The following is a 26,560-nucleotide window of genomic DNA, read 5'->3' on the forward strand; positions in this document are numbered from 1 at the left end:
GGAAATAGTTCAATAAACTATTGAAAAAAGTGGACTAGTCACCTAACCACATTCATTGTTATTTAGTTAGTAAATACATGAAAATGTTGTAATTGTAACCAGTGATGAAGGACAAGATCAAATTTCCATTCATCAGGATGACCAGAATGAGGCATATGTGAAAATATACTTGTACTCCATTTGAAGATCGGTTGTTGATCAAATGTTGGTCCAGAATATGCAATAAACTCGTAGTTCTTTTGCATAGAGTAACTTGTCAGCTGAAAGTAATTAAATTCAACATTTTAAACAAACTTACATACAATTTTAAGTATTATATACGGTCAGTATAATTTTAACTCTTATACAATATTGGACAGACAATATCTTTTTTCCTGGTATAATGTCATCGTACAAAGGACTGTATACTCATAAAAGCCCTTGCATATCAGCAAAGAAGAACAATACAAGAAGCGAGTTAGACCCATAATAAATATATTATGAATATACATGAATATATACATGAATGTATACATATGAATATATATATCATAAATGAAGAATGGGAATCAAAGTCCTGAACGTCATCATTCATAAAAAGTTATGTGGCAATAGGGTTAATAAACAAATAGGTTATATTGAATATTACGATATTTAAATTTCAAAAAACTATCGAAGACGAAACAAATTTTTTAACATTGGTGGATGGTCTCATGTTCGCATCTTACTAACGGGTTGGCCATTTCCGAGTGTTATTCGCCTAAATAGAGGTCAATTTCCTGTACAATCTTCAGGCACCACCCTTGGCAAATCTCCCATGTGTTGTGTTGCCTCATCCCATCACTCCAATCCGAAACTTGAAAAAATATTCACATAAGAAGTTTTAATAAATGGAATTAAAAGTAAATAAATAAAAACGACAGGCAATTCCCAGCTATCGAACTTAATGCGTTTCTAAATGTGCATGAAAGTCGATTGACCGAAAGTTGAACAATACAATAGAGTGTTGTAAAAGGTGTTCTGTTTCCACAGAACTAAAACGAAAACTCCTAAAATTTCTTATCAATGCAGAAAAGATTTTTCATAGTGAACAGTATTTGAAACGAATATAATACATTAAACAGAAAACACGCAATGAAATAAATTTTTATAAATGATTTAATTGTTTCCGAAATAAAAATTCAGCAAAAAAAAAAAAAAAAAAAAAAAAACGCCATCGCACGTAGCTCAAAATTTTTTATCAACTAAAGATATATAAAATTGGAAATATTTTGGCTTAAAAAGGGATTAAGAGGTATCAAAGTATCTTAAAAAAGACTGAATTGTGCGAACATCAAGAATGCCCGCTCTACTTTATTGTAATATATTAATGTCGTATAATATGTATAATTTATTTTAAATACCTACTTTTATTTACGATATTTTTCAAAGATTATTAAAATGTAATAAAATAATTTAAATTTAATTGTTCGGAAAATAGATAATGGCTATAAAAAAGGGATTCATTTTCGCATGAGCTGTTTTTGATATTTTAATAATATTCATCTCTCACATTATAAAATGGAAAGCATAAAATTCACAGAAAATCCTTTATGAAATAAAATAAATCTAAGTTACAGAAACTTTTTTTTAATCTCTTTTGTAAAAAAAGTTTTGTTGTTATAAATTTATTTGGGTTTTGATTTGAATTTTAAAAAATTCAATATATGAAAAATTGCTAAAATTATTGTAAATATAATTATATTAAAGTTACTAATAGAAAATGCTCTGTACAGTTTTAAATATCTACCTTCATGTCAATTGATCCATAAGCTGCATTCTCTAAAGAAGGAAATGGAAACGTTCCATTTGGAGGATTGAGATCCAAACGCGCAGCAATAGCATAATTAGCACTATACGGAGGAGTACAGTTACAACGAGAAAGTGGATCATTTTTGAAATCGTTGTATCTGAAATTAAAATTAAATTTGCAATAAATTTTATTTTCTATTTTAACATAAAATTATAAGAAATTAACCTCATCAGATTTATCATTGTCTTTAAATCGGTAACTTTTTCTTGATCTCTTTTGAAAATTAATGCTCGTGGTGCTCTGTCATAGGTGAAATAATCACCGTATTTCTTTGCCAGTTCTGGAAATCCACTCATATTAAAAATATTTGAATAATAACTGCAAATATAGAAACGTGATTACATTGAATTTAACCATTTTTCCATACATCAAAAGATACTCACGGTCGGTTATAAGAAGGCCAATATCCATGTCGAATCAGCGTATTTGTTTGATCTTTACTCTCGATACAGTTTCTAGATTTAAAAATCAAAGTTTATATTTTTAGTTCGAATTATTTAATTTTATTTTTCACCTTTACAGAGATGTGGATAGGAGAAATTTAATACTATAGTATAATCGTTAATAAATTCAACGATTATGTATAGATTTATAATAAGAAAGTAAGATTTTACTTTCTGTTCCTGATATTCAGAGGTATAACTTTGAGAATATTATGAAAAAATTATTGGGGCTCTCATCAATGTAAGAAAATATAAATTATCACTTTTGAAATTGCATAAAGAATTTTTATCTGATGGTTTCTTTAGTAGTGAATGTTAATTTAAAAGTATTAGTATAAATTTTTGTAAATATATAAGAAGCGCGGGGCTCCAGATCACCGGAAACTGCAGTTATGCTAATGACTGTTCTGAAAGCTATCCATAATGCACTAAGATTGAAATCACATCAAAAACTCAGAAATATGAAATTCAGTTATTAACTAAGCAATTTAAGTTTAATAGGTATTTCCATGAAGTATTAATGCCTCATATTGCCTCAATTAGGATTTTACGGTCTGTGTAGTTTGCTTTTATAAACGAAGCTTTCGGAAGTTTCATTAATTTAAATGGTCTTCCATGACAGTAAAACGTCAGTGATTTTAACTAAATTTATCCACAATCAGATATCTAATTCCTGATAATAAAAGCTTATATAAGACTAATTTTCAGTTTTCCATTATAAAGTGGTCAGTGAAGCCTGGATTACATAGCAATAAAATAAAAAAACTAAAGCTGATGATAGGAACTGTAAAAAAAAAAATATATTTTTAGTTTACCTCGACAGAAAAGTTAGTTGGGAGAGAAAACTTACAGTACGTATCTTTCGATACAACACATCCGGACCTTATTTACACAGACGCTCTTGGACTTACGATATTTCAACATATGATATTTCACATATACGATGACCGATGCGAGTGAAGTGGGAGTAAGGAAAAACGATAGAATTTTAATTCAAGCTGCTCTACTGATGCGCTAAGTATCATTTTTTGAGACTTCTTATTTTATAATATATCATCATATATCTTCTTGCATTTTACATTATACCCATTATGGCTGCAAAATGCATAGCTGGGTCTCAATGAAAAACTTAAAATAATATGAAAGCATGACAGTTACGGCAATCGCTCGTGAGTACGTTACGTTCTGTATAACCTTGTGTATAGCCTATTTGTTTTATTTACTTTTATTTTCGATTTACGATGGGGTTACCTTCTGAAAAGAACGCAACCCCTTCGTATGTCAAGAAGAGACTGTATAAGAAAGATTTATATTTACATTTTAAAAATTTAATACAATACTTTTCACAAACAATATGCGGGCATTTTCTTTTCAATACTGAATGTATTAATCGTGTAATTTACGTACATCGATAAAATTCTATTATTTCTTTTTCGACGTGTGGCATGTTTATGTAGTCATCCATTTTCCGCTGCTCTCTCTTGCTAGCGTAATGCTCTCGTTGTTGAATTCTGTGAACAGCGAGAGTACTCTCGTATCGAGAGTACTGCTCTAGCAAAGGAAAAACCACGTGAGCAAGAAGAGAGGGGCGGAGCCTTTGACGTCATCGGTTGTGCTAGGGCACGTTTGCTAGCATTTTGCTCTCGCAAAGTGCTAGTTTGCGGCGGCTCTTAGTGTATTTGTGTGTGCGCGCGCGCGCGTACACGAAACAGCAGACGTGTTAACATGCAATTTTATATTCATTTAGTTAAATGATAGCCATATAGATTACATTCTATAATTTATAAGTAACTGCATAATAAAACAAATTCTTTGAGTACGTTTTGTGTAGGTAATTTTGAATAAATATAAAAAGAGCAAAAACAGTTTGAAGATAATTTTTAACAACATTAAAAAAGTCCTTAGTTAAAAAGTTTTCTTTTGTTTTCTTGCTGATTTAAACTGAATATTTAGAATAAATTGATAAAGAACTGTATCAAATTTGAACAAATCTTCGTCTTTCAGATATGTTTAAGTTTCAAATTAGATATCAAATTTTCTTCGTTTGTTAATCTATATTCATTCTAGTTTTTCTCTATAGAAGACTCTGTATAGTAATGTCTAATTCAACTTTTAAAATCAAACTTTAAAATGCAATGTAAAGAAATTAATATAAATAAAATATTTAGTTCACTTTTAAAAAATTTTGGTTTAAAAATGAAAAAACAAATGTTTTAAAGTTCAATAAGAGAAATGCATATTTAACTTATTTACTTATTATTAATTTACATGTACACACAACAACCATTCATCATAAACTGTACTTTTTAAAAACATCGATATAAGAATTATCATGAAATTAAACTTACGGCAATTGTTCCAAGATCCATAGTAACTCACTCTCAGGTTTATTATTGGGAACAAACTTTTTATAATCTACAAGCATCCATTGATTATTATACCTAAACAGTTAAATAATACTAAAATTCACATTTTAAAAATTAACAAAAAAAGGAATATGTAAAACCAATTCTCACGTTCCACTGTTAAATAAACTGAAAATGTCAGCCCAATTTCTTCCTCCAGTAGCCAATCTGTTAGCCACAATACTACGAATCCATTCTAACACCACACGATCTGGTATTACATATTGAAATGAACTGGTGTTTGTATTTGTGATTGAAGTTTCCAATGCTAACTAAATTTTAAATTACAAATAATATAAAAGAAATAATATATAGAAAAGCTTAATAAGGCTTTTAATAAGGCTTACCAGTCCAGAGGATATGATATAAAAGTCGTCTCCAGAAAAAATGCATCCAGGATAAGAGGAGAAACTAGTCGTGTGTCCGGGTATTATTTTGCTATCTACAAATTATTTAGGAAAATAATTCTAAAGTAAGCATATATTAATAGTTTATGGTTTTTTCGAAGATACTAACTTTCAGTGGTATTAATCCTTAAAGGCATAACATATTTCTTAAGAATGCGCAACATTGTCGTATAATTATTCCATGTGTCATGAGCTACATACAAATCTTTATATCCTGGCAAGAATTTAATTAAAGCGGAACAATGACCATTATCGATAATATGATTTCGATCGGTCTTATTTAATATAATTTCGAGATCTAATAGATCACCAAAGAGATTAAATAACCTAAAAAAAATAAATTGTTGTAAATAAACTGATGCTTCTTTAAAACTTCTCCAGATAATTTTATCGGATAATATTTTTTATACAATTATCAATGACAACTATTTGAAAGATAATATTACAATATTAATATTTTATCTTGACATTTTCTGTGTAAAATTACAAAATAATAAATTAATTAAACTATGAGATACCAATGCGATATCTATTACAGTAGAGCGTCGATAAGTGGAACCAATTGGGGACTGGGGTCCTTCCAGTTAATGATTTGTTCCAGTTTCCGACTTTGTACGAAAAAATACATTAACCTGTCCGATGTTCAAATTTTTCTCCGTTGCGTGTCGCTTCGTGTTGAGTTTTCGTCGATTTTAAGCCTAACGAAAATTTTTATAATATTCATCGAGGCTATCGTATCGTTAAAAATTATTTCTGCATTTTGTACAAACAAAATAAATATATTAAAGAATATAAAAAACATGAAAATTATACTTTAGAAGTAAATTTAGTATCAAAAACATTCGATTCAGCACGACACAGTCCGACTGAAAATCGTTCCACTTTCCGGCCATTCCACTTACCGACGTTCCACTTATCGACGCTCTACTGTATATTCTTTATTCTAATATTTATTATATTTCAATAAATAAACAATTATTTTCATAAATAGAAAGATCAATTAATTTTAAAATTTTAAAAATAAAAGAAATTAATTTTTTTTATTGAATTAAATATCATTTGCATTTACAGAATAATTTTTGTGTAATTTATACGTAAAGGCTTAAAGCACAAAAATTCTTCTGTAAATGCATATATTTAATTTCTGATACTTTTAAACATTCTTGTATTGCCACGGAAAAGTTTAAAACTTATATTTAAGAAAAATTCTGCAAAGTACATTTTTTATGAAGCGAAAATAAGGCCGAGCTTTCAGTTAATGTAGAGCCTAAATGTAATATTGCGGTTGTCAAAATAGTCTGTGTGGACAATAATGGATTAATGAAGTAACTTGAAAAAAATGTTTTTGATTGCATTACTGTTGTAATAAGTTTGATAAACTGTAACAAAATAAAGTAAATCTTAGAAATATTTTAGTAGAATTAGTAGTACTTGACTACGAATACGAAACTTCGAAATATCAATATTAAAACATAATTCAGCTTTATGCTCTTGTTTTATTACTATTTCTACAATGACTATAAAAATATTTATGATATTTTTGATAAAATATATCATTTTCATAAAAGTTATATCTTATATTACACGCGAAATTCTGTGAATTAAATTCTCAATTTTAATTGTTCATTTATAAAATAATTTTCTGTCTTAACTTCTATTGTAAGGCCTTTTACAAGAACACGAAAAGAGAAACAAAAACAGAAATACAAATAAAATACAGTATTACAAAGCACAAAACATTTACTAAAAAAGCGAAATCGAACAAATATATAAATAGTAGATTCATTTTATCATTTTTAATGAAATCTTTTACAGCTAATTTCGATCAAATGCATTTTTCTGATAGGGTAATAACTGTTTATTTCCTCCATTTTAGGCAATATGTGATTTCATACTTTAGCAAACGAATAGACACATGAACGATGTGCAATTTCCAAATTTATCCTTTGGTAAAATTATAATTTTTCATCGTTTGAATTATTATCTTTTCTTTAAATTGTATAATATAAATTGGAATTATTATTACTGTTACTAATTCCTTGAAGCCAATACTGGAAGCATTTAAGATTATCTGTTTGATGTATGATTGTATTGTACAAGTTTCTTCTGATATAAGTAAGGCGAGATGAATGCAAACCTGTCTACATTCAAATATGAACGCAAAGAGTTATTTTTCATAATCCGAAGCTTATGTACGATATATCGGAGTGCATTACTCCCATATAATAATGTCATAATTCAGCTTAGGTTCCACTATACAGACGATTTATAGTAAAAGGCTGTAAATATATTTTTTAAAATGTTTACTAATCCAATAAACGAGTTTGCAGAACGTATTAAATTACTTTAAAAATGAAAAATAATTATATCATTTGATTTCAAGATATTTTGTATATCTTAAAAATAATTAATTCTATTCCGGGATTTCCCGGGATTCAGGGAAAAGTTCACTTTTTTCCCGAAATCCCGGGACAAGCAAAAGACTGGAAAATGAGAAACCCTAGAGGCAAGTGAAGTGCATTGACTAAATAATTAATATGGTGTATATGTTCCAAGTTAAATTTTCACCGATACACAGACATAAGTATTTTGTACAGTACGTTTTATTAATTTTAAAATTATCGACGTATAAATCAATCTCTTTACCTTTATATTTAAAATTTTATTCGCAAAAGTACATAATTATTTTTATTAATGCCAATTCTACCTAATGCCAATTAAAATATTGATTTAAATTACTTAATATTAAATTAAGCCGAGTAATTATTTTATCAGAAAAACACAAAAACAATGTCATCCTTTTATAGAATGTCAGATTGCCTGAGTAAGATTTGAAAAATATTATTGAACAGCAGATTAAAGAGTACCGAGCTTAATATTGAGCCCTAAAAAGGCAATGGAAGATATAAAAAAGCACATTCATACAGCATATTTAAAATGCTGGTCTGGTATCCAGGTAGAGGTTATCGCGAGTTCCTGTTATATCCATCTTGGATTTAAAACGTTTAATTCCACAGAGTCAAAAGCTTTATTCAAATTAATAAAGAGAATAGCAAAAATTCTTGATTTTTCAATTAGACAGAATTTAAAAATAGAATTTATAATTAAAATTTTTAAAATAAATTAAATACTTTCACAAATTTAGTCTAGTATTAACATAATAATATTGAAAAATTCAAACAATTACTGTAAAATATAAATATATTATAACTGTACAATTTATGCACGTCATTACTAGATTTGAAGATACGTATCTTAACATTAAACGTTTATAAAATTATTGTAGACGACTTCTTAATATAAATCGTGTGTTATAAAATTTCTTTAAAATTTATCAAGTTATTGTCAATAAATTGTTTGATTTCTGGAAACAAACTTACATTACTCCCATGATATCCGGTCTGGTATCAGGTAAGGATGGAGTTCCTTTATATCCATCTTGTAAGCCTTTCACTTGTTCTAGTACTAATGCAACCTGAAATGTCGCTGTTAGAAAATTATATGGTTATAACAAATATTGAAATTTACTTACGTGTTTCCAGTAGGAATCTGTTTTGTTTTTCTGAATATTTTTATTCATGAAATCCATGTTTGTTTCTAAAAATCTTTTAAGTTTATCGCAGTATTCTTTTTCGTTTTTGCAATAGTGTACATACAAATTGTTCCAGTGTTTAGAAATGAGATCAGCTGTTAAATATCCTTCGACCAAGCCTGCAGCATAAGCTTGGAAAGAATCCGAATACGATGGATTGGTGTGAACTTCCAAATATGACCATCTGCAATATTTAATAAGTTAACTCAGATAATAGTTATCGTCTCCTCTGGCTTACAATTAGACAGAGAAAAATTTCTATAGGAAAAATAATGCTACGAAAGTATCTCAGATTTAGATTTATATAAAACGAGATAAAAGATTTACCATTTTTAAATTGGTTTCGCTTTTTTTTTAACAGATTTCCATGACGAAATGTTATTAAATTGGAAGAAAACGGAAAGACTTATCGACCTTTGTAGTTTATTAAATTACAATTAATACTTTCTTGCCGTGTAATTTGCTAATATTGGTTTTAATTTAAAATCTGGTCTGGTATCAGGTAAGGATGGAGTTCCTTTATATCCATCTTGGATTTAAAACGTTTAATTCCACAGAGTCAAAAGCTTTATTCAAATTAATAAAGAGAATAGCAAAAATTCTTGATTTTTCAATTAGACAGAATTTAAAAATAGAATTTATAATTAAAATTTTTAAAATAAATTAAATACTTTCACAAATTTAGTCTAGTATTTACATTCACTAAATTCACCTTTTCTGAAATATTTGAGATTTCTTGAGATATAAATGTTTGTGCTACAGATTAAAATTTACCTTTACTATGAATATTTTAAAATAAAATCTTCAAAACAACATGCCACTAAGCGGTGCACAGAATTTAATTAAGGAAAGCTTTTATAAAGTAGATCAGTTTTCAAAGCCAATTGTAATAAAGTGCATTTTGCCATTATCTCTTTTAAAAAGAAATTAAATAATATTGTGTTTTTTAGAAATTACAGAATTGGCTTATTTTAAAATAACTTTAATTTGAAAAATTAATACAAATTAAACTAATGACGAGCAATTATTTAGTGTGACATCGTCACTATGCCAGACTGCAATTTTTAATCATATTTTTAATTAATTTGATTTAAAATATACACTCTCCACCTCAAATTAGTAATGGCTTGCCCCTGCACATCATACTTTTCTTGTTAACAACTGAAACATGTCGGACATCTATCTAATACAAGAGTCGCCAAACTTTTTAGATCGTCGACCCCCACCAAAAAGTTTGTGTTACAAGCAAAACAAAGCACTTACTATTTTAATACATTTCTTTTAATTTTGCACTTTCTTCATTTATTGTATATTTGTTAATAATAATTTTTGTAACTGACAATCAGTGAGACGGATAAGCTTGATCCTTAGGTCCCCCTTATCTTTAGCTTAAGCTTGATAATCGATTCCCCCAATAATGTTATATCAAATCCTGGGGGTCGATATCGACCTTTCGGGGGAAAATTTTTAAATTGAAATAACGTGACTTCCAGTTTTCTCAGAAATTAGTGCATAGTTAATCGAAGCCTCATACCCCCAAGCTTTCCATATCTGGTCTCGACTTTCATTTATATAACTCTATTAAGGAAGGACAGACAAACATACAGACTGTGGAATTTATAGGTCTACAATTTTTTCAACTTGCAGCCCAGTAATAATGATGATTATATTTTTAAAAAGTCATTAAGCACCAAATACTATTGGTATATGTAAATACATGGTATATATATTATTGCGATTAATATGTAAATATTTTGTTACTATTTATTAATTATTTTAATTATAATTTTAATTATAATAATGAAATAATAAAAACGGTTTTTAAACACTAGCTTAAGCTTTGATGGAAACTGAGCTAATGCTAGTAGCAAACACTTGGAGTAGAATGCTCGAATTTCATTTGGTAATGGTTCAACTCAGAGAAATTATCACAATGCCTGGAGCACGGAGATGAAGTAGAAAATTGTATATTAATTTGTTTAGATCTCAAATCACATTAGGATGAAGTGGTCATCCTAAAGTGATTTGTGATCTAAACAATGAGAATTGTGATACTGTCTAAATAAAAACAAAGCATTTATTCAGATCTTTGATTTAAATGAAAGACAATATACTGATTGAGCAAATAAGATTTAAATTTAAGCAATACATTTAAAGAGTAGGCTATATAAATTAAAATTTTTACTCTCTGTTTACATTTTTTTCTTACGTAATAAGTTATAAAATAAAAGTTGTAGATGTTACTATTCTGGATTTGTAGCAAAATATTTCGTTTGTACGATAATATGAATATAAAATATTTTTAAAAAGAAAGTTTGAATAGAGAATTTGAAGAAACTATCTCATTTTACAATTAAGCAAAATGTGAATTATTCAGATAAATAAATACGTCGATTTATATGTTTAATAACTGTCATTTTTTCTCTTGATACGTCGTGATAGTCTTGATAATAGCCTTATCTCGCTGCGTCGCAGTAATCTTAATCACAAACTAATTGATTGAGAACAGATCGAGGAAAGCCATTAGTTTTTTATATTTAGTGTTTATAATTTTACTCCTACAACCTTAGAGTCGTTCAAGTGATCTTTTGTATCGATTCTTGTTCATTTAAGCAATAAAAGAAAAAGTTTCAAAGTTTCATTTCTCAATAAACGAAATAAACTCATTTTGAACCAGTTTTATTTACTAATTAAATTTTTTAATTTGGAAGACAAGGCCTTCTTTGTATTCTGTAGTATAAACAAGAAGTAAAACACTGATTATAAAAATATTAATGATATAATCAAAATAACTCGGTTTACTAATTTATGACATCGATTATATCATTATATAATTCAATCTCCATTACATATATGTAAGATAAAGTCAATCCTAAAATAAAATTTAAAAATATAAATCATTAAGTATCTGAATTTCATACAATGAAACTCGAATACTGTAGACTAATAGGATTAGATGTACACATACAATATATTGAAATATAGAAAATATATTTGTAATTAACGGCCCTGAAGTCTACTTACCCAGTGTTGGATATGTCATCTTGTAAACTGCCCCAAGCCACACAGGAGGAATTTACAATCGAATCTTTTATAAGAAATTTATTTTTTTCTTTAGCCAAAATAACTGATGCATTTTTCTCATGAAAACACGATACATATAAAGGTAGCAATCCTAAAAACAATACTAATTTTATTTTATCCATTAAAAGATACAGTATATAACTTATATAAAGGTATTTTACAGACTACTGCTTATCAGGAGTCATCTATTAATAAACGGATAAACAAGTGTCTGGACTATGTATTTAAAGTATCAGTTTTTATCACGTGAAAACAATTGATAATTTTGGATTTATAACTTTAGATTCTGTCTTATAAAATTCAAATAAATTAAATAAAAATCGATATCTTATACATACTTAGAGTCAAATGTTCTCTATGATTTTTCTGGTTGAAGGAATTGTATTAAGTATCTGTTTCCTATTGAATTTTTATGGTTAGTGTTATATAATGATGTTTAATTTTAGTCATTACATGAAAACAGAAAACGAAAACACTAATCTGTATAAAGATTGTTCGAAATGAAGCAAATTGGCAAACAAAAGTTCATTTATAAATAAAAAATTTAGTATATTTCATAAAATTATCTTTATTGTTGATTTTAATTTCATAGTTTTATATGAATTGTACTCATTCTTACATTTTTGAAGAATTTTACATGTATTGTATCAGAATGTTTTGATTATTCAAATATATTTACTTTAATTACTCATAATTATTTTATTATAGGTTATATCGAATATCCAGTTTAATGCTAAATCTTATATCTATTAGATTTCCAACTTCAGCTTGTAAACTTGTCAAAGAAATTTTAATTTTTCTATAAAACTCAAAATTAGTTCCAAATGTTTGTCATTGATATTACAATCCGAACTTTTTTATGTTTTAGGACCGCAGTTCCCAATCGTTTTCGACTTTCGCTGTCCATTTTTCTAAGTTTTAATTTATGTGTTAGTTGGTCCATTATACATCGTTGTTATTCATAAATCAAATACTACATATTTACATATATTTTTATCCATCAAATAAAGACACATGTAGGCAGGGGCACTCATATATTGGAGAATTTGGTACATGCCCTTTCTTTGTTGTCGAGTTGCTCTTTTTTTTAATCTTCAAGGGTGCTCTAAAGTTTCATTTTATTTTTAAATTAGTTATTCATTTTTATCATAGAAAACTTTTTAAAGATGACAAAGTAAAAATATTTGTTATTAACCAAATATTTGTTCTAGTCGGTTGTGATTGTTCAGTCGAGTACCATGGTACCACTGTGTTTTATTAACGCGATTTTGATATACGCAGAAGCATCGTGGGATTAATTAACTGCCTTAATCAAGTAATACCTGTATATACAGTCAAACCTGTTTTTGTGCGGTCTTTTTCTGTGCGATTTTTATTTGTGCGATTTGTTTTGTGCGATTTTTTTTGTGCGGTATATGAAAATTTCAAAATTGGAACATAATTGACTCCTGTAAAATTTTTAAAAACTCTATTGGTTGTTTTCTATGACATCAGCAGGTTTTTTCATTTTTTATTCAGAAAAATTTTTTTCTCATACGTTTATTTCGGTCCCCTCTTATTTTAATAGCTTAAAAATCATAAATATTATGTTATATTTGAACAGATGCCGTAAGTTAGCTCCCCTCCAGCTTTAGACTGCAGGTGTAAAATTTCACGCCTTGTTAAATGAAATAACACTTCCTGCAGCTATATTTATCAAATAAAATCATTATTTAACGATTATTTTTAACTTTTTAATGTTAGATTTGTATTTAAGTGGAAATAATTAATTAATATAAAAATTAAAATTCTTAGAGGATTTTTCCCCATTAGGTGTTGCAGAAAAAGGCCCAAGGAGTTAAAAAAGCAATTCCTAGTTATTTCGTACGGTTTCGAGTTATTTTCTACGTGAGACTTTTTTTATGCGGTCCCTATTCACCGCATAAAAAGATATTTGTTTTTAATTGTGTTGCGAAAACTATTTTTTATAGCCACTCGTGAAGTTTCGCATGATTTTTTTATGCATTTTCTTTTATGCGGTCCCTATCCCCCGCACAAAAACAGGTTTGACTGTGTATAGGAAAGATCAGTGGCACACTAAGGATTCACTATTAGGAGAGCAGAGTTAGACGAATTAAAAAAATTTTAATACGAATTCAATAAAATTCTCACCTTGCATGACTGCTAATTTATAAATAGTATAGAAATTGAATTCACAGAGAATATATATAAAAAAATTTTAACTAGAAAAAGATTTTTGAAAAATTTTCTACTGTTTGTTTTCATTCTCTTTAGAGAGACCAGGTCCCTTGGTTCCCCTGGGTGCACCACTGCGTACGATGCCCATTTTATAGCTTGTGTCTCCCCCCTCTTTTATAGTCTGCGGGCGCCGCTACATGTAGGTATGAGGAGCTAGCCGGGGGTACGGAGTTGGCAAAACTCGTGTATCACTTAATCGGCTTCCAGTCGATTAAACTGGACGGCTTCCTAAGACTTTAATGAGAAACAGGATTCCGTGAGTTGTTTCCTGACACCAGCCTAGTTATAGCGTTTAGGCACGCTAACATTCGTTCACGAGGAATTTCGAGTGGGAGGATCGCGAGTAAGTGGATAGGACATAGGCTTGATGATGAGACAATAATCAGACCATGTTTAAAAACGATAACAAGATTTAATAAAACAAATTAAACGGATTACAAAATAATATATTAAAGCTACATAAATCTGTAGTTGTATAGCATACAACGAGTAACACTACCCGATAAAAGATGAGGATAATCAGATAATTCATCGACGAAAGTAAGACTCGTAACTTCACCAGTATGATGTCTCAGAGTAAATATGAGATCGGGCGGTGGTCTGGACATTTTAGAATTTGATTTGAACGTTCATGTTTACTGAATGTCAACACCAACACGTGTTTACTTCGTCAAGCGTAAGATCAACAATGCCCTCTGTCGGGAAAGGCAACTCGTTAAATTTTAACTAGCTAAAGAATGTTAATAATTTTTAATATTAAAATAATTTTATTTATATTTAAATCAAAAAATCAGTCGTAATAAAATAAATTTTTTAAATTATTTTGGGACCCCAGAGCGGTAGGCTGCCACTATGATCGCTCAGCCGTCTATAAGAATCCGAAACTAAGAATCAATAGCGTGGTTGAGGCCGAAGTTTTAAACACGAAAACGTGTACGTCGGATGTTGAGCGCCGCTTTCCTGTAAGGCTAGACGTTTGACAATGGTGTTTGAAAAGTCAGTGGAATCGTGCTCGACATTCCGAACGCCATTGTCAAACTTCTAGGCTTACAGGAAAGCGACGCTCAACGTCTGACGTACGCGTTTCGCGTTTAAAACTTCGGTCTCAACCTCGCTATTCAGTAAAAGACATTTACCAAAAGCCATGTCATATGAAAGGTATGCGAAAATCTTTCTATGCTAGCTTTCAGAAGGACAATGACAGTGAATTTCAAACATGCAAAAAAAGAAAATGTAAATCTTCCATAGTAATTGATAATCAACCCGAAATATTGGCAATGTCAGAGATGACGGAAAGGGAACAGAAAATTTATTTTTAATTAAAATAACAATGCTTGAAATGAGACAGGTATAATCATCGTAACTATAGTTAAAATTAAAATAATTGCTTATTTTTGCATATATAAGTTAAATTTGTGAGGTTGCCGAATTCGTGATTTCCAAATGTCAGGACTTATCGTATGTGGGGTGAAGGAAAGTGAGGCAAATAGCTGCAGTGACAAACAAACGCGTTTATTTACACTAAGTCTTACAATCTAGTGTGTCTTGCGTGTCTTGTCTTCTGGTGGCTCTTGATGGCTCGGTTGTTGGCCCCGGGGCAGACAGTTGATGCTCGACCATGGGAGGTTGTGACGAATGGTGAAAGCCCGAAGTTCAATCGGATGGTGTCCACTTGTAGAGGCAGGGAAAAGTCTGGACAGTTGATTATAGTTGTTAGCTGGGGAAAGTCTGAACAGTGGTTGACACGGACAGAAGCTGGGAGAAGTCTTCACAAGGGAAGGCAGAGAAAAGTCTGCTTTGCCCTTGAGATCCAGGTTTTTATAAGATCTTTCTCCCCTGGATCTCCAGCTTCTGATTGGTCGGTTTCCTGTCTCTAGGCAGACGACCGACCATTTCGAGCTATCAAAGGTTTAAATTCGACACTGTGTTTTATTCCGATCAGGGGAATTTAATCGCAACTTGAAACCTCTGCTCGTATTCAATTGTTTCGAATTCTTATAAGTCTGATACATAATATCAGCGCTGCATCTCCTTTTAAGGTTAAAAAAAGAACATTTTTCTCTCGATTAATAGCTTTAATATTTCCCGATTTAAAGTATCCTTCCAATTTCTACGAGCATCAGAATCAAAAGCTTGTTCCCCTGATTTGACATTTTTTTGATATCAAAAACACATGAGCTCGAGTCTCGCTCGGGCTTCACAGGGCTCCGGCGCTTTTGAAAATGTTGCTACAAAATGGAATGCAACATTTTTCCATAGGTACGACCGCGCGGAAAAAAACATTTTTCTTTAAATCGGTTATTACACACCTTGCGATACGCGACAAGGAGACGAAGTTTACTTTGCGCGCGCGCGAGATTGGTTTCGCGTTACAATCATGAATATCAGGTGTTTCCGGTCGCACCCAGAATAACGTTCTTCAGTGCTTGGGATACATATAAAGTTTATGATACTTAACAGTTTTTCAAGGTATAATCACACGGATAACAAAAACAGGGTAGGTACAATAATTAATATGACAGAGTAACGTCGTATTTATGTCTTAACAATCGCGTTTATCGAAATAAAATGTCAATAACATAAATTCTGTTTTTGACAAATGATTTTTCTAAAATAGGTGACATAATAGCATCTTACTGTATTTGGCTTTATTAAATTTTTCAATAGTAATAATAAGTATATCTTAAGAATATATTTTCTTAAAACAAAGCATATATTGTATATACATATACGTAGTATATATTTATTTGGTGGATTATCTTAAATGTTTTTTTTTCTATAGAAACAGTGTATACAATAGGAGGGTTTTTTTTCTCTCCCTATTTTTTTTTTCTTTTGTTTTTCTTTTCTTTCTACTGGGAGTCTAAGATCGGTTGTCCATGCCCTCTTCCTCTTCCTCCAACGTTAGTGGTATTTAAAGCGGAAGCTCTTCGTCCTTTTCCTCTTCCTCTAAAATTGGAAGTATTTGAAACGGACGCTCCTCTTACTGATCTACCTCCTTGTGGATTGATGTCGTTGGAATTACATCGCTCTAGTGTTCTTCCTCTTCCTCCTACATCAGTAGATCCTATCGCACCCGCTCGCTCCAGGCAAGCCAGGTAAAATGCCGCTCTCCGACCTTGACCTTGGGATTCGGATAATGGAGATTTCTGTGTAATTTCTTCGGTTAGATCCGTCGAAGTTTTTCTTTCTTTTGTGCTCTTTTCTTCCTGTATCGTAGCGCCCCTCTCGTCCGCTTTAACCTGGACGAGTGAGTTTACCCTATCCAAATCCCTTTGAAGTTCCTCAGTTAACACGACTCCCTCCGGTAGGACGAGAATTTCAGCTCTCGGAGAGTTCAATTTTCTGCGGGTTCTTTCGATCGCATATCGGACCGTTTCTGTATCCACTTCTCTTTTCACCGATTCATGGGATGTCGAAGTAGAAACAAACGGCTCCCACTCATCATCCCAATTATCGGGGCCGTCTCCTTCTCCGATTGAACTATGGATCTGGATTGGTCCCGTCGCCATTCGGTCTGGGTAAAATACAGAAAGAGACAGTCAAAATAAACTTGAGGGAATCATGATTACCGATATATACATATACATTTCAAGGACTATGACCATAATCATTTTCTCATAGGAAACCTTTTTCCTCCCTTTTGTTTTTGTTTTATAGTGGACCGATCTGTATCATTAAATATCTTCTTCCTCCTGATTCACAGTCAAACTGTTCCTTTCCGTCTGTGTTGGGCGTATAAATACTGCCATCGACAAGATGCGATTCACTAAAAGCTGTTTAACTGTGGGTGCGCGGATAGTCATACAATCCCCGTTTTTTGTGATTTGGTTGATGTCTCCTGCGACGTCTCTGGGAATAGACTCCCAAATCAATGTCTTTCCTCTTCCATTCACCTCTATCCGTCCTTTGAAATGAGTTGCTTCATCCCGGTGTCCTACCAATCGGACGAGGAGATGAAGTAGGTAAAAATCATCCTCTGTTTCGGTTTTGATGATTTGGATTATAAAATGATGTCGGTAGCAGGTCGTTCTGGTAGTCCAAGCCAAACGTTGAGGCAAGTCCAGACCGAGTAATGCCATGTAAACGGTATGATTGTTCAAATGAATCACTCGGGGGTGCTTGTCTACTACGTGAGGGATAACCTGGTGATGGGTTCCCTCCCAATGGCAGCCTGAGCTGAGCGACGGACAGGCGCAAGTTCGAAAAGCGCACCGTCTCTCATGCTTTCGTCTATCCCTGAGAGCCAAAATCTCTTGACAACCATTGTCTCTAAATTTACAAGGGAGCGCCAGCATCTCCGCCACCTGATCCAGTAGGAAATTCCTGTTGTCCCTCATCCATCCCCTGCAGGTGGGGCATCTTTGAACCCGTGTCCTGCATTCTGCACATACAACGTGTCCCGTGGAGCATTGATAGACCGGAGGTCTAATGTATTCATAACAAACCGGGCATTGGAAGAGGGTCATCAACGCCGGATCTGTTGACGAAGATGGAGGAATAGCCTGAGTGACTCCAGACACCTCCCGACATTCGGTTGATTCCTGTCCCTCCATTCTTTTATTTATTTATTTTTCTAAAAAAAACAGAAAAGAAAGGGAATAAGTTATTAATATAATATTCTGGATAGTGTAAAGTTTGAGGAGATTAAGTCCCTTATTTTGCTGGGTGACACAGATATCTCTCAGCTTCTTGATTATAATCGTCTCGTTTGTATCGGCAAAGTTTCTATTCCGGGGAGGGGTATCATATTTCCCTCTCGTACGGCCGGAACGAAGATCTTTTCCACTGATGTGTTGTTTACCTGTAATTGATCGGTTCTGCTCGGAATCAAAGTCAATTCTACCAACTCAGTTGGCGTTGCTTCTTGACGTTCTCTCGGTCTGGAAAAAGTGGTCGCTTTTCTCTCTTTCCATCTCTTTATTCGGCGTATGCGATTTCGACAACGCCAAACGGTTACGAGACCTATAATAACTGCTATTATAGTAACGATAACGACTATATTCCAATTTAATAACGGATGATTGTAAGCCTCCAACGAATTTTGAAAGACATCGGTTTTCACTGTCGCGATATCCCTAGAAATATCGCGTAATGCACGTCCAGCGATCTCTAAAGACCAGTCATCCTTTCGTTCTCGGAGAAAACTCGGGGACGAGTTTCCGTGGATGTACTCTTGGAGAATTTTGGTTTCCGTAGTATTAAGTATATCGGATATTGCTGGTATGACGTAATGACTGCGAGCTGCGAGTGTGAAGGTTGCTCTCGATTGAAAGTGTGATGTCAGACGAACTCCCGGCACATGTCCAGTACATGTCATTGGTAATTTAAAAATGCCGGTATTATTTAATTTTATCATTTTAATTTCGGGTTTTGGTAAGTTGCTTAACTGACGACATTCGACCACCAAATTCAGTGGGGGAAGGAGTCGAATAGATCCAAGTTCCTTCCTCATCTATTCGGCGGAACATCGGTTTTGGATAACTTGTAACCCTCCGTTTGCACATTCTATTAACCGATGGTTCGTCGGCCATAAATAATGCATATTCACACGAATGATAAGGTAATTTCCATACTGCTACTTCCGGTGCGCATACGGTTACTACACTCGCTCTGCACTTCTGAAGGTCGTGGGCCTCCAATAACATATATAACTGCCGATCTCGCGACAGAGCAATGTATGGATATTCAACTTGATAAAAAGCGAATACTTTCGTGTGCGAAAAATAAGCGGGGAATTTTATTATTTCAAAGAGGTCGAAATACCCTTCCGGAGTGATTAACGGAAACTTAGCGAAAATCCGAAGTATACCGGGAAGCGCGACTGCCGTCGTCGTGATCCATTGGTAGTACTTAAATACGTTATCTTCTGATACTGGTTCTATTAAGGACACTCCACTAGGTAAGTATCCGTTTATTTCTGCTAGCATCTTCAATAACTGGGATTTTGATAAGAAATAAGAGCTAAGTCGGTTGCGCTCCAACATTTCAATTGCTTGTCGTAGGTCGGTGATACTTGATCGGAATTCGGCGATAGCGCTCTCGGCGTATCGTAAGACAGTACTTATGAAAAATGTGTAGCTAAAAGTTTGTAGGACTTTATCCAAATATTCTTGTCTACGTAATAACATGTCGATGTACTTCCGGTTGTCCTTGACGGCTCGAAGTGTTTGGTTTAATACCGTCGTTTGGGCTTCTAAGATGTGTATTATTCGTTGATTGTTTTTGTTCAGTTTGTCAATCTCGTTATTAGTGGCTTCGATCTCATCTGAGGTTGCTGTCCCGAACAAAAATTTTAATATTTTTCCTCCCACATTTATAAGGCCTCGTTTGGTTCTTGTAGTTTTACCAGTCGTAACCGTGGACTTTAATTCTTTATACTCTAATTCATAGTCAGCTAATTCTTGTTTTATCGTAGCCAGTTCGGTATCTGCCAGTGACCATAAAGATCCCATAGGATCGTCCTTGTTTTGCTTAGCTCTTTTAATAACAGGAACTAATGAACTTAGGTGATAGCGTAGATCGTTGAGATATCTATCATAGTCGTTAAATGAAATTTCTATTGCTATTGTCCATTGACTTGTAGTCATCAAGAAATTTCCTTGCGGTAGGAAGATAATCCCTTTTGTCAGTGCCGGTGCAATCGTATATGCCTTGTAATTAAAGGTCATAATTATCATATAAAAGTAAAGTAGTACGAGGTTTCCCATTGTGATCTACAAAAGAGTTCACATTAATATAATTTTCGATTTCCGATAATCTAATATTTAACTAATACGCGAATTCTATACCATTCGTCTCTCTCTCTCTCTCTTTTTTTTTGTGATGGTGTCCTTTCTGTTGTAAAAGAGGGAAAGGTCACCATTTACAAGCTCCAAAGAGACCGATGGGCACAGGTGGTTGCTCTTGCTCGGGGTCTTGGCCCTGAACTGAAGAACCTTGATCTACTTCCGCCCTTGAATTTGTTTCCGTGTCCAGTGACCTGGACCACGTAGGCGTTGGAAGGACCCAAGGGTATTCTTCCACGGGACCCTGACTCCTAAGAGCATACCTAGACGAGGTTTGCGATTGATTGGTTACTTGTGGAATTCCAATTTCCTCTTCCGGATCATCTACTTGACCAGAAGGAATAGAAGTCAGTATAATTTCATCCCAGGGGTCTAAAAGTTCTGTCAATTGTTCTACGTGAGTTGCTTGGTTATTTAGATCTCTTCCTTCGGGAACGTCACTTCCCAAAGTAGAGGTTCCAAATTCCATCCGTGCGATTGCGTGTTTTAATCTATTAGAGTGTACATGTAATTGTTTTCCTGAATGTATATGTTGCACCTTAAAATCTACTGGGCTGGTTTCGGCTATAATGCGATATGGACCAGACCATCTTGGCGCTAATTTTCGTTTTAGGCCTGGCGTAACAGTGGTCGCGTTAACAAATACCCTATCGCCTATGGAAAAAGCATATGGTTTATTTTTGCGTTGATGATACGTTTTTCTGTCATTAGCAGCTTTTTCCGAGTATTCTTGGGCTAATCTGTGAGCTGATGAGAGTCGTAACCGTAATTCACTTACGTAATTTTCATCGGCATCGTATCTGATTGTATTCGGTTCGGTAGCTATATCAAAAGGATAAACAGGATCTCTCCCATATAATAGAAAAAACGGAGTTTCGTTAGTACTGACGTGTACCGTTGTGTTGTAGGCAAAAAGTGCGTAAGGGACCATAATGTCCCAATTTCTTTGATCCCTATCGACATAACATGTCAAGATATCAGTTAGTGTTTTATTGAGCCTTTCAACAACTCCGTTACATTCAGGGTGATAAGCCGTAGTGAGAAGTCTTTCTATGCGCAATAATTTACATACTTCGGTCATCATTTTTGAAGTAAAGTTTGTACCTCGGTCCGTAAGTAGTTGTTTAGGAACCGAGTGCCGTAAGATAATTTGTGTAACAAAAGCCTTTGCAACTGTTTTAGTAGTTACATCAGGTATTGGGATGGCTTCAGCCCATCTAGAAAAGTGGTCTATGAAGACTAATAAATATTTATTTCCATTTTGCGTTGTTGGTAATGGGCCCTGTATATCCATGGCTGTTCGTTCGAATAATTTTGATACCTTAGGAAATATCTGTAATGGCGCTTGATGTCCAGGAAGTGGACGTCGTCTAACAGCACATTCCTGACAACTGTCGCAGTAATGGGCTATGTCTTTGTTCATGTCAGGCCAATAAAATTGCATGCGTAATTTTTTCTTCATTTTCTTTGCGCCCAAATGTCCCGAACTTGGAATGTCATGAAATAATTTAAGGATATAATCTACCATTATTTTAGGGATTACTAATCTATCCCAAATCTCATTTCGTTCAGGGATTAATTTCCTGTGATAAAGTGTCTGATCTGCATCTAAATAATAATTTGTGTTAGAGTTTGTATTTAATTCCTGCAAGGGTGTGTCATCTAACAACTGTTTTCTAATCTGATTGCAAAAGTGGTCTTTTTGTTGTTGCTCTCTAATCTGCGTTTTACTAAATATTGGATGAATCTCACGGATGGGTGCTACTGGTGCACGACTTAATGCATCTGCATTAGAATGGATCTTTCCTGGTTTGTGCACTATTTCAAACTGATACTCCTGCAGTGCTAAGTTCCAACGACTCAATCTTGAACTTTCATCTTTAACATTTATAAGCCATCTAAGTGGCCTGTGATCCGTGATAATTTTAAAGGGTCTTCCATACAGATAAGGCCTAAAATGCTTTGTCCCCCAAATTAGGGCTAGGCATTCTTTTTCTGTGGTGCTATAATTCTGTTCTGCTTTTTTTAATAAGCGGCTAGCATAGGCTATTGGCCTTTCTCCATGTTCGTCCTCCTGAGACAACACTGCACCAATTGCAAAATTTGATGCATCGGTTGCCAAAATAAAGGGCTTGCTAAAATCTGGGGATCGCAATAGAGGAGCAGTTATTAATATCTCCTTCAGCCTAGTAAAGACGGCTTCATGTTCCTCAGTCCATTGAAACTTTACATCTTGCTTTAATAAATCTGAAAGAGGTCTTGAAATTTTTGCATATTGGGGAATATGTCTGCGATAATATCCCGTTAAACCCAGAAATGCTCTGACATCACGTTCATTTTGAGGTCTTGGGAAATCTCGGACAGCTTTGACCTTTTCCGAATCTGGTTTAATGCCTTCATCTGATATTTCATGCCCTAAAAATTTTATTTCTTGTCTTAAGAAGTGACATTTTTTTGGCTTTAACTTTAGTCCGGCTGCAGCTAGTCTCTGGAAGACAAGCTCCAAACGTTCCAGGTGCGTTTCAAAGTCGGAACTGAAAACTAAAATGTCATCCATATAGACTAGGCAGATTTTGGTCTTTAATCCGCTCAAAATTAAATCTGCGCAGCGAGAAAATGTTGCAGGTGCATTTACTAAACCCATTGCCATGCGATTGAAATGATAATGTCCTGATGGAGTGCTAAATCCAGTTTTTTCCTTTGAATCTGGCTCTAAACCCAGTTGCCAAAATCCACTCAACGTATCCATCGTAGAGAAATACTTTGCCTTTCCCAACAGGCTCAACGACTCCTGAACCAATGGCAAAGGATAAGGGTCAAATTTTGTAACCCTATTTAATTGCCTATAATCCACAACAAATCGATAATTTTCATCTTTCTTCTTTACCAAGAGTGCAGGCGAAGCCCATGGACTGCTTGAAGGCTCAACTATACCGTGTTGTACCAAGTCATCTACTAACTTATCCATTTTTTCGCGTTGGGCATAAGGGATGCGATAAGGAGCACGACGGATCGGGGAACTGTTTCCTGTATCTATCCTATGTTGTATCAAATCGCAATATCCCAAGTCAAAGTCGTTTTTTGCAAACACACTTCTATATTTGTATAATAGGTCTAACAAAGGGATCAGTTTATCCTTTTCCACTTCGCTCAGATCAAACAAATTCGCTAATTGGGCTCTAGTCAGATCATTGTTATCAAAGTGTGGTATTTTGTATTGATTTGCTTCTTCTTTAGTTTCTTCTTCTGCCTTGAAAAATGCTCCTATCTTTGTTCCCTTATTTAATTTAATTGGTTGCGTATTTGTATTCACTATTCTAACGGGTATATTCCCACGTTTTTGAGTTGTTACTAACACACTTGCACTATATAAACCCTTGGTCTTCAGAGGTAAAGGTTCAACAACACCTACTTTTCTATATCTACTTCCTCTTACTCGCCCTTCTAGAATTACCTCTGATCGAGGGGGTATGACGCAGTCATCAACAAGTGTGACATCATCTGAAGTGTCACTTCCTTTAGGGATAGTGTTTTCTAGCTGTTCGAATTTCGTTACGTTTCGTTTTACACATTTCCGAGATTTACTTTGTTTCCTCGTTCGTGCTCGATTATCTTTTCTTTTCTTCTGCTCATTATTTTTACTATTGTCACTATTTTGGGTATTGTTTGCTTGTGCTGCTTCTCTCTCAGCAGGAAGATTGGTGTTATGGCATATCTCTGCTAGTTCCCTGAAAGTTATTTCGTCACCCGTGGGGAAAATCATTTTTGCGTTTTTAATAGAGATAGTTAGATCATATTTTGCAATGATATCGATACCCATAATTCCATCATTTGGCTCCGTAATCTTGGAGTCTACAAGATAACAGTCATGATAAAATGTCAATCGACCTAGTCTAAACTTGACCCTATACTTTCCTATTGTCTCAATTGTGTGTCCAGTGACACCGACTAAATCCAAAGTCCCAATTTCCACTTTAGTTAACTCATCTAAGTTTTGGAAAAAGGACCTTGATAACAAGGACACAGCAGCACCTGTGTCGATCGTCAATCTTGCTGTTTTATTTTCTACTTCGCAAATTATGGTACATGGAGGTAATTCTCCACCTTTCGATTTACTTATACTATTTAAGCGCATTTCTTTGCGCATACTATTTTCATCACATCTTAGGTCAGGTCGTTCATTTGTTTTTACTGATGTTATCTTATTTCTATTTCTCTTAACATCAACATCATTACCATTCTTTCTCTGCGATTGGCTTTCTGTTTGCCTAAAATCTTCAGGAGCTGGTAACGCTAAATGTCTAGGAGAGGACATGTTAACTGGGGTTCGTTCACTATTAAAACTACTTTCTGGACCGAATTGACCATAACGCGCTTGAGAAAATGTCAACTGTTCGCTATTCTGATCAACTCCTCGTCCACAAGGACCATAACGTGCTTGATAAAATGGTATCTGTTCTATACAATTATATCGTGGTGAAACTGTCGAACCTACAATTGGGACCTGCCATTCAGGGGCATTCGTTCTTAAGCCTCCTTCCTCTCTAAATTGTGGAGGAACATTTCTCCCCTGCCACTCCGTTAATGGTCCAGCGTAATAGCTACTTCCTATCCAAGCTGGATCTGTTGGGGAATACCTTGTCAGCTCACCTCCATTTCCCAACCAAGAGGGAAACTGAACATATCTATCACAGGAATATCTTGAGAGGGGTTGTCTTTGCCTAACAGCTGGTGGTATTTGCGGGTGATTTGGAGGGGGTAAGGAGTGCTGTGAATTCTGATAGGGACGGTAATTCCCTATGCTGAGACTTGCTCTTTCTACCCTCTGAGGTGTATGCTTAAATTGAGACCTTTCACTTTTTCTAGGACTATTTGCTAATCCAGGGGTGGTTTTACTTCCTAAATTTTTGTGTAGCATCTCTAACTGCTGGGTAATTTTATTTATTTTCGCATCTAGTGTGTGGTTTTGGTAAGACTTTTCCTTATTGAACCTAGTTGAATGAGACTCCTCTGTTTCTCCTATGCTTGCAATAACGTTGCGTGTCTTTCCTGTTAACTGCTCTATTGTCTCTTCCCTAATGGCAATCTGTAGTGCTTCCGAAAATGTAGCAGGGTCATGAGACATTACATTTCGTTTTATGCGTTCATTTAGGCCATGCAAGAACTGAACTCTAAGTTTCTCGTCCAATTCTTTTTGTTGATACCTCCTTATAATCGCACTTTCCTGTTCTGTAGCACCCGTCTGTTCAATCTTAGTCGCGTCTGCCAGCGTCTGAAGGCGAACCGCAAATTCCTGCACTGACTCATCGCGTTTTTGAGTGCATGCATGGAACTTCTGTACTCGGATAGAATACGGTTCTCGATCGAACCTTTCAATCATGGCGCGTTTAAAATTTGCATAATCTAAGACTGCTTTCATCCTAAGATCTTGCCAAGCAAATTCTCTAGCTATTCCTGAGAGCTTGCATTTTGCAATACTTAAACATTGTCGTGAGGTCCAACCTGCCAAACTCGAAATTTCTTCCAAAGTATCGAAGAAATCTGAGACGCGTCCACTTTCTCCTGAGAAAGTCGGTATCATTCCCCCAAAAGCCGAAAAAGCACCGAGTGAGCTGCCACCTGCATCGCGAGATCGCGCTGCAGTACTTGCCTCAGTATCCATCGTTCAGTCCCACTTTTCCTTCTACTAAACCAATCGAGAAGCAAAATTTGGATGTCGGCCACCTCTACGATTTGGTAGGACTGCCAAATTGCATAACAATCCCACTTCTG

The 26,560-nt window shown here is 33.9% G+C and overlaps 2 protein-coding genes across 2 annotated transcripts; both read right to left on the reverse strand.

Annotated features, from left to right (window-relative positions):
* Nucleotides 1–11,937, reverse strand: LOC136982723 (putative phospholipase B-like 2). Its single transcript, XM_067279291.1, has 11 exons — nt 11,703–11,937; nt 8,619–8,862; nt 8,467–8,561; nt 5,196–5,413; nt 5,027–5,121; nt 4,791–4,951; nt 4,623–4,715; nt 2,215–2,286; nt 1,997–2,149; nt 1,769–1,928; nt 1–260 (listed from the first exon to the last, which is right to left on the reverse strand). Exons 1-11 carry the CDS (start codon nt 11,882–11,884, stop codon nt 63–65), a joined length of 1,671 nt encoding a protein of 556 aa, XP_067135392.1. The 5' UTR covers nt 11,885–11,937; the 3' UTR covers nt 1–62.
* Nucleotides 11,938–17,677: 5,740 nt separating this feature from the next.
* LOC136982709 (E3 ubiquitin-protein ligase Siah1-like) lies at nt 17,678–18,556 on the reverse strand. The gene has a single exon (XM_067279281.1). It carries the CDS (start codon nt 18,554–18,556, stop codon nt 17,678–17,680), a length of 879 nt encoding a protein of 292 aa, XP_067135382.1.
* Between the last annotated feature and the right edge of the window lie 8,004 nt (nt 18,557–26,560).

The sequence above is a fragment of the Centruroides vittatus genome, unplaced genomic scaffold (genome assembly GCF_030686945.1).
Source record: "Centruroides vittatus isolate TY-2023 unplaced genomic scaffold, ASM3068694v2 contig_862, whole genome shotgun sequence".
Classification (NCBI taxonomy): domain Eukaryota; kingdom Metazoa; phylum Arthropoda; class Arachnida; order Scorpiones; family Buthidae; genus Centruroides; species Centruroides vittatus.

Excerpts from the sequence above, each read along its gene's own strand:
- LOC136982723 (XM_067279291.1), bottom strand. The coding sequence starts at position 11,884 with ATGGATAAAATAAAATTAGTATTGTTTTTAGGATTGCTACCTTTATAT. Across the intron at positions 2,287-4,622 it reads TGGATCTTGGAACAATTGCC|AAACTGTATCGAGAGTAAAG; the intron begins GTAAGTTTAATT and ends TTTTAAATCTAG. Across the intron at positions 1,929-1,996 it reads ACAATGATAAATCTGATGAG|ATACAACGATTTCAAAAATG; the intron begins GTTAATTTCTTA and ends TTTTAATTTCAG.
- LOC136982709 (XM_067279281.1), bottom strand. The coding sequence starts at position 18,556 with ATGGAGGGACAGGAATCAACCGAATGTCGGGAGGTGTCTGGAGTCACT.